The sequence below is a fragment of the Histomonas meleagridis genome (genome assembly GCF_020186115.1).
Source record: "Histomonas meleagridis strain 2922-C6/04-10x chromosome Unknown contig_30, whole genome shotgun sequence".
Taxonomy (NCBI): Eukaryota; Parabasalia; order Tritrichomonadida; family Dientamoebidae; genus Histomonas; species Histomonas meleagridis.
This window is the reverse complement of record NW_027150858.1, coordinates 627,520-636,990: the sequence shown is the minus strand read 5'-3', so window position 1 is coordinate 636,990 and position 9,471 is coordinate 627,520. Positions and strand designations below refer to the sequence as shown.

General features: G+C 27.4%; 2 protein-coding genes across 2 annotated transcripts; both read left to right on the top strand.

Annotated features, from left to right (window-relative positions):
- Nucleotides 1-4,877: 4,877 nt before the first annotated feature.
- On the top strand, nucleotides 4,878-5,753 carry GO595_004953 (EB1 protein; the record flags this gene model as incomplete). The annotated part of the gene is made up of 1 exon (XM_067918141.1): nucleotides 4,878-5,753. The coding sequence occupies one exon, from the start codon at nucleotides 4,878-4,880 to the stop codon at nucleotides 5,751-5,753; it is 876 nt and encodes a 291-aa protein (XP_067774971.1).
- A 259-nt stretch (nucleotides 5,754-6,012) lies between these two features.
- GO595_004952 (nitroreductase Nfs) lies at nucleotides 6,013-6,834 on the top strand (the record flags this gene model as incomplete). Its single annotated transcript, XM_067918140.1, has 1 exon — nucleotides 6,013-6,834. The coding sequence occupies one exon, from the start codon at nucleotides 6,013-6,015 to the stop codon at nucleotides 6,832-6,834; it is 822 nt and encodes a 273-aa protein (XP_067774970.1).
- Between the last annotated feature and the right edge of the window lie 2,637 nt (nucleotides 6,835-9,471).

Genomic DNA, 9,471 nt, shown 5'->3' with positions numbered 1-9,471 from the left:
GATTAAACACCCTCTTCGAGGATGCACTTGTCTTTGGGATTGTGCTCGAATGAACATATCTTCATGCATCCATCTGTACATGGTAGTTTTTGAAACGAAGGAAGAAATGCCTAATTCGTCCCATGTCATTCCTTTTGAACGCGCTTCTGATATTTGGTTCTTGATTGATTTTTTCCCTTAATACTTGATGAATGATACTTTGATGTGAAAATTCATTTATGAATACAGATTTGAATAAAAAGGTACTAACCGAATTTAAAGGTACTAATTTCTTTTGCACTTTTTTGTCACTTTTTATTTTGAAAAATGATGAAATCAAGCGATGCGTTCAAGACACCTGCAATTTCAATTGATGAATTCAAAGAACGATCAAAGGGAACTATTTTAAGGGATGTAGATATAAGAAGATTATTAAGAAATCCGGAATTTCAATCATTACAATTTAGAAATGACCAAGTACTTTCTCTCCCTGAATATTGTGAAAATGTGTGTCATATTTTGCTTAACACCAAAAAACTTGGAGAAATATTCGATGTAAGTCATGGGGTTATAGCAAATATTAAAAAAAAAGCAAAAAATGCAAAAAATGACTTAGGGCGCCCCAGAATTTTTGATGATGAAGAAGAAAATCAAATAATTGAATATATAATTGAAATGGCAGAAAAAAACGAATTGCTAACGAAACAAGAATTATTGCTGTACATGAAGACAAAATTTGGCAAAGAAGTTACAAAAGAATGGCTTGCTGGATTCTTTAGAAATTACAAAGATCAAATTGGATTCACCAAAGCTATTTCTCAAGAGAACACAAGATTGAATGTGCCTAGAGAATTTCTAGATAAGCACATTAAAAATATAAAGTAATATGTTGTTGGGAAAGCAGCAGAACTGGTTTCTAACATAGATGAAATGGGTACAAGCAAATGGGAAGATAAAAAGATAAAATCGGTTATAGCATCGAGAAATATGTGTCAAGCACCTGTTATGGTACCTGTAAAACGTTCAATTAGGCATCAAACATTAATTTCTTGTATTAGCGCAGCATGTAATGCCATAACAGCAATGACAATTGCTTCTAGCCTACGAGTTAATGATATCTTTCGTACAGGTATAAGAAATGGAATTGACCTGCAAATTTCAATATCAAATCCTCCATACGTGAGAAAAAAAATATTTTATGATTATATTACAAATGTATTTATTTACTATGTTAATAATCAGCGAAGTATTGATAGGTTTCCAGATGAGTTTGCTGTTTTATTCATGGACAATCATTATTCACATTGCGATCTTGAAATTTTGAAAATTTTCGCCGAAAATCGAGTAATTGTTATAACATTTTCTCCGCATACATCTGACCTTTTTCAAATGCTTGATTTGGTGATATTTGGTGCACTTAAAAATGTTAGAAAAAATCTCACATCAAAACAAACCTTGAATGATGTTGCAGCATTAGCTGAAAAAATTTATAGGGCATATGAACAAGTTACGACCAGTATTAACGTCCGTTCTAGCTCTGAAAAAGCTGGCATATCTACTGATATTAATGAAGATATAAGGAGAATAATTTTTGATGTGAAAAATATTCGAAATTCTTTTTCGTTCTCTGAGATCTGAAATATAAATTTTGATAAATCCATTTCATCACAAAAAAAATTATACTCAAACCGGGGTATCATTAACAAAAAATACTTCCCAAAAGGAATCTTTGAGTAAACTCCAAAAATCTAAAAAATATTTAAAATAATATGAAATAAATGAAAAAAATTAAAATTTGGAAAAGTGCGCATAACATCTCACCTGATCAAATTTTCAAGCTTAAAATTTATTCATAATAATTAGATCGCATATATTATATATATTTATCGAACATTTTTTCTTATATTTAGTCTATCAAAAGATATTTTAATTTTTTTATGTTAATTTCTGAAAAAGTGCGAAAGGTACTAGTACCTTTAAATACGGTTAGTACCTTTATATTCAAATCTGTATTGACGCCAATAATAATTCGAAAATTGGAATACCTTTCGACTTCTTTCTTTAAATATTTCAATGCTTTTCCTAAATGAACATTTGAATTTCTTCAGGAATATTCCGACCTAAAATGAAATGAACTTGAAGTATAAGTGTAGTGAAAAAAAAGGTCATGACAATCTAATATATCGTGAACTATCAGTATTTATTCTGTTAGAATATTTATTTTACATACAAAATATTACTCAACAATTTATATCATTATTAATTATGTCCGACCATGTCCTAGATGAGATATATAAACTATTATATATTTTTTTCGCAATATAGCATATATACAAACATTATTCTGTTAGAATATATCTCTCGACAATATGTATCTTAACACAATTATATTCCTAACAATTATATTATTATTGATTATTGTCCGGCTACGTCTCATATAATAAGGTAATAATTACAGAAAAATTTAATACGCGATAATAACATATATACGATCATTGTGTTAGAATTTATAATTGTTGCGAATTTGCGTGTTGCGGGTAAGTTTTATAAGAAGCTAATTGTCCTATAACGATCGTGGACATCGTGCGCATGCCGGACATACTAATATAAATTTACTCAAATTTCCCATAGTTTTTTTCGTGGCGGTTATGACTTTTTCAATGCTAACACGTTTTTCGCTCGGAAAATCATTGATTATCCAATTATTGAGCAATTGCTTCATAAGTTGGTTCAGAATCGTCTCCATCAAGACATCTTGAAGATTGCAACCCTTTGAATACTATTCGATTTATTTCAAATATTGTTATCACGAATTTTTAAAAAGAGTTTCGATTAGTATTTTTTACTTCAAAATTTTTAGGGCTTTTTCGAGAACAAAATCCGATATTTTTTGGGCCGATGTTGATCATTTCCTTAAGATTTGCTATATTCGAATCTTCGGTGCACAAAATGTTATTCATTTGATTTTGAATTGATTTTGATCGTTAAAAAGCACGTTAACATGGCAAATGATGAAGTTTTGGTATTTTAATTAATCCATTTCTAAGAATGTAATGTATAATGTTATGCATAATGTTATTTACAAATGTTATACATAAATGTCATTCATAAATGAACATAATAATGAATGATCAGTGATACTTAATAATAAAGAATGATGAATATAACGTTTAATGATAAAATCAAATAATGATGAATATTATGATTAATTAGTAATCATAAATGTCCAAAATGAATTATGATAAATAATAATAAATTAATATAATAATTAATAATAAATCAATGCATATATTAGTATGTATTATTAATAATAATCATCTGAATTTTGAATGCAATCAAATTAAGATTAAAAAATTTAATCGAATAAAATCAATAAAACTTTGATATAATCAATAATTATTAATGTTCATTTATATATTAATAATAATATGACCATTAATTTATCATTTTTGATAAAGATATTTTCATTTCAAACGAAAAATCACTTTTGAGAAAAATAATGTATGTCAAATTTTTTTTTATGTGTTGTTCTTATTTACGGTTTTTTCGCGTAAGAATTAAATACTCATTCAATAATTGAATACAACTCAATTTTTTGGAAAATATTATCATAAATATCAGATATCCTAATCAAAAAAAACATTATAGATATACGTTTTTGAATGTGTAGATTTGATTAATGTAATTGGTTCTTTAAAATGAGAATATTTCTTTAAATTGATCTTATTTCATTTTAGAATTAATTTTTTAAAGATTTAATATTAAATTATTTAAGCACTTTATATAAGTTATATTATATATTAATTTTATTGAAAATGTTTAAGTTTAATTTTTGAGATTTAAAAATGATCAAAAAATTGGAATTTTTTACGGTTAGATCGGCGTGCATCCAAAAAAGTGCGTATTTGAATGGTTTATTACGAAAAGCGCGTATAAAAGTGCGTATGCATTCCACATTCCCCAGTGAGTGAGACTTGAGCTGAAGGCGATATAACACACACCGAACGAAGTGAGTAAGGAGTGAAATAAAATTGAATTCCCCTGTGTGTGTACAATGATTTTTTTGAATAGATCATATTTCGTAGAAATATGAAATATGAAGTGGGGGCACCCCACTTCATGGGGAGATATTGTGTGTGTGTAATACACATGATTGCATTAAATTTTGCATTTCAACGATATGATAAAGGTTTGATTTTTGACCGTTTATCATCCGAGGCGGATGCAAGCATCACAAATGAATATGATATATTTTTCAAAATTATATACTTGTGTCCAAAATTTATCTAATTTTGAATATTTTGTCAAGACAGATTTCTGAAATCTTGCTAATATCAAAAGTGATCACAATGATTCCATATTTCAAAAACAGCATATAGATTCCTCTTGATCATAAATTATTTTATTCTTTGAAGATTTTAAGCGAGTGTGAACTTGTTTTAAATTTAATTCTTTGTATGTGAAATTGGGTCTTTGATATGTGATACTATATATGATTTCTTGACTTGTTGTTCTTTAGATGTCCTTTGATCAGTACCTAATCCCGATTGAGGGGTCGGATCAAGATTGGTGTTTAGTGAAAGGTTTCTAATTTGTTCAACGTTACGATGACGCTTCTATTTCCAGCATTTCAACTGGAGTTACAATTTGTAACAAGACATGGTCCGGGGCGTAGCCCATATCTATGCTTCTTGAAATCACTCGAAAAAAATGGATGTGTGGGGGATCGAACCCCAGGCCTCTACAATGCAAATGTAGCGCTCTACCACTGAGCTACACACCCTGCCGATTATTTTTTTTTCCCTTATATGACTAATTATTTTGAATTTCAACAAAATTAATATCAGAAAATGGAAAAAGTTGGGAAAGAAATTTTAAACGTATACATATTTTTTAAAATGGCCAAACCAATGGGAATGATGAGTGGATGCTATTTTGTGGGACGCGCTGAACTTCTAGATTGGATAAATAATCTTCTTTGCCTTAAATATGACAAAGTTGAAGATACATCAAATGGTGCAGCATTTTGTCAAGTCATTGATTGCATTCATCCAGGTACAGTTGCTCTTGGTCGCGTTAATTACAATGCCCGCACTGAACCAGAAATGGTTGAAAACTATAAAATATTACAAGATGCATTTGATAAAAACGGAATAAAGCAATATATAGATGTTAATACCCTTACTAAGGGAAAGTATATGGCGGCACTTGAACTTTTCCAATGGATTCATGGGTATTTTGAGCAAACAGGTCCACATGAAGAATATGATGCAGTTGGAAGAAGGAAACAAACGCGTTGCAAAGAACCCAACGAACGTGATAAAATGCCAGGGAAACCAGCAGGAATGGCATCTAATCGTACAAGAGTTGCACCAGGTAATCCACCAATCAGATCTCACCCAACACCATCAGTACCACCAGCACAAGGAAAACCTCTCAGGAGAGTTGGAAATACCACGAAAGCTTCTGCGCCCCGTAAAGTTGCTAAAGAACCTGTTGCCAAGCATCAATCAAACGTGCAAGCTACCAATGCTCATGCATCAGATTCCTCAGCGAAGGAAGTCAAAGCACTGAAGACAAAGGTTAATGAACTAACTGAGGAAGTTGAGCAAATGAGTCAGGAAAGAGATTTTTATTATGATAAATTGAGAAAAGTTGAAGATTATTGCCAAGATCATGAAAATGAGCCAAACATCAAAGAGATACTTGATATCCTTTACGAAGCGGATGAATCTAAAGGATTCCTTCCACCTGAAGAAGAAGATTACGAATAAATATGAATTTTGTAAATTATTTTGAACGTTTGGTGTTCAAATATTTTCGAAAACATTGTTTGTAGCAGGAATTGTGAATATTTAATTATTTGATTCTTTATAAAGAGAAGGGGACCAATGGTTTACAGAAGAACGTTTAAATTTTTCATCGACATGCCGATGGGAAAATTTCTATCGTTAATTTTTAACCGCTGCTGATTTTTGAATTCAGTTTACGGTTAATTATAGTGAAGTGATCGAGGTGTTTACAAAAATTTAAATGTCATTGCAAAAACTTCCTCTCTTGGACGCATTTAAATGGCGCCACTCAGTTAGAACTTTCACCAATGAATTTTCACCAGAACAAGAAAAAATTGTTCAGGAAATTGTTAAAAAGGCAAATGAATGGAAAACACCATTCAATACAGAAGGAAAAATTGGGCACACTAATCGTAAAATTGGTTCTTATGGATTTGTTAAAGGAGCTTCTGGGAGTATTTTAGATCTTATTCCGAAAAATTATTTAAATAATAAGGAGCTTAAGAACAAAGCAATTATTGATGCTAGCTTTAAGGCCCAAATTGCTGTTATGGAGCTATCGCGATACAAGATTGGTACTGTATGGCTTGGCGGTTCTTTTAATTCAAAGCAATCAAGTCTTGATTTTCCAGAATGCAAAACAATATGTTGTATTCCTTATGGAATCGAGAATCCTAATATCCACATGCAAGCTAGGGTTCTCAAATTCATGGTAAAGCCAGATAAAAGGAAGCCATTTGAACAATTGTTTTATAATGTTGATGCTAAAAGGCCTTACACAGAAGAAACATCAAAAGATTTACTTCCTATGTTCACTGCGTTAAGATCTGGACCTTCAGCACGTAATCAACAAGGATGGAGATTTTGTGTTGATGGAAAAGAAATGCACATTTACTATAACAAGAAGCTTCTTCTTGCATCCGCTGATATTGGAATAGCTCTTGGAAATTTGGCATTACTTGTTAAGGAGAATAATATTGAACCAAAATTTACTACCAAAAATAATATTCCTCCTTCGTACTTAGGTGGAGATTACATATGCTCTTGCATCATACGTGAATAAAGAATCATATCTGAAATTTTATCACCAGCTTATACACAAAAACAAATGATTTTTCAAATATATTTATGAATACTTTTCAAATCAATTTCTTCCAACTTTTGCTTTAATTTTCCAAAAGTTATAATATTTAATGAAGTTTATTATATATGTAATTCAATTTTTAGTATATATCCCAAGTAATAATTTTTAATATGTATTACCTTTTGACTCATAATTTAATGAACCCTAATGGTCATTTCGCACAAAATTTAAAAACAAATAATAAAAATAACAAAGTTATAGTACTTTAATTGAAATTTATTGAAGAATTATTTGATATAATGTGATTTTACCAATTTCTTTTATACATCAAGATTTTCTGTAAAAGTGGGACACCCTATATATGTATTATATAAAATAAAAGTAGCTAATAAAGAGAATATTTATTAATTCACATTCATAAGACATTAATTGTTTACTTTTAGTTTCGATTAATGAATTATTATTAATTTGTAATTCATTTTTAATTGTAGAAACTTCTAATATTTCAGGTGGTGCAAATTTTTGATATTCTTCTTGAAGCTTTTATATATATATATATATATATATATATATATATATTCATAAAATAAATGTAATGCATTACATTAGAACTTTCTGAATCACGTGAGAATGAAGCTTGAATTTGATTATTAAATTTATGGTTTTGCTTCATCTTAAAATGACATGTCATAAATTTAAACACAATGTAAAGTCTCGTTTCCATTTAATATCATTTTATGATTAATTTAATGACCATGGAGTACCATTAATGGTGTCACATCTTGATTAGTATTTACATTATTCCAAAGTCTTTGCCATAATTTATTATTTTTTTCTAATCGAATATTTATGGAATTTATGATATCTATTATTGATTCATTAAAATGTAAAATATATTTTATAAATTTATTTCCAAGTTTTGATAAAAATTCCGATTTATTATGTTTAAATTTGGCACGTCTATGTAAGGACCCTCATTTGCGTTAATAACTGCAAAATTCTGCAGGAGTACATTCTTTTATGTAATAGTTGTTATACATATGTATACATAAACTTATATGTACTTTTTGTGTTTAACAATAACTTTTTGAGGTGTTAAATTGTAATTTTCAGTTCGTTTTTGCTGTTTGTTTTTTGAACAAGCAAATAATAAAAATGGTAGATAATAAATATTAATTTTGGTCATTGTAATTTTTATTAAGCATACATTTCATTTCAGTAATTTAAAGCTTATTAGTAATGGCTGCATATATCTTTTTTAATACCATTTTGTTTAAGGAGTAAATTAACTGTTTCTGTGCGATGATTTTGTTGTGCTATCTTGAGTGCTGTATGAAATAATTTAAATAATTACCAAATTTTATTTAATAAAATAAATATTAAATAAAACAAATAAATGTCTTTAGCATTAATATCAATTTCTTCTTGTTCAAGAAGTAATTTAACTATTTCTATATTACCATTTCTAGATGTAAACATAAGTGCTGTTCTAAATAATTTAAATAATTTCCGAACATTATTTTGAAATACAAGATTATTATAATAAATATTATCTTTAGCATTGATATCAATTCCTTCTTGTTCAAGAAGAGATTTAGCTATTTCTGTAAAATCATAATCAGATGCTAATATAAGTGCTGTACTAAATAATTTAAATAATTTCCGAATATTATTTTGAAATATGAGATTATTATAATAAATACTATCTTTAGCATTAATATCAATTCCTTCTTTATCTAAAAGTAATTTTACTATTTCTATATTATTATTTCTAACTGCTATATGAAGTGCTGTTCCAAATTATTAAAACATATTGCAAAATATTAAAACATATATAAAATTATTAAAACATATTTCAAAATATTAAAATGAACATCAAAACATACAAATTAATAATAATTAAATAAAAATAACATAAAATGCTTAAAACCAATTTCAAAAATTTAAAAAATATTTCAAATTATTATAATTAACATTAAATTATAATAATAAATACTAAACTATTAAAAATAACCAAAAATTATTAAAACCAATTTCAAATATTTAAAACAAATTGCATGTCATTAAAATAAATTATAAATTATCAAAATAAATACATCTTGCATTTACATTAATTCCTTCTTGTCCCAAAAGTAATCTTACTATTTCTATATTATTATTTTGAATTGCTAAATGAAGTACTGTTCCAAATTATGAAAATAATTATTTGAAATTATACATAATTAAAAAGAATCATAAATTTTCAAAAGAAATACAAAATTATTTAAAATATCATACTTATAGAAGAAATATTGAATTATTTAAATAAATATTAAGATATTGAAATAAATATTAAATTATTTAAACAAGTTTCAAATTAGTAAAAAGAATTTTAAACTATTAAAATAAATCCAAAATTTTTAAAACTAATTTTAAATTTTTAAAATAAATATATATTGCATTAACATCAATTCTTTTCCCCTTTAATAATAATATAACAAAATAAATATTTCCTAATTTTATTGATTTGACAATAAAATTATAATCATTATTTTTCATTCCTTCTTTTCGTAAATATAAAAATATTTCATAATTATAAAATGAAACAGATATTTTTCCCAATTTTTCTAAATTAGG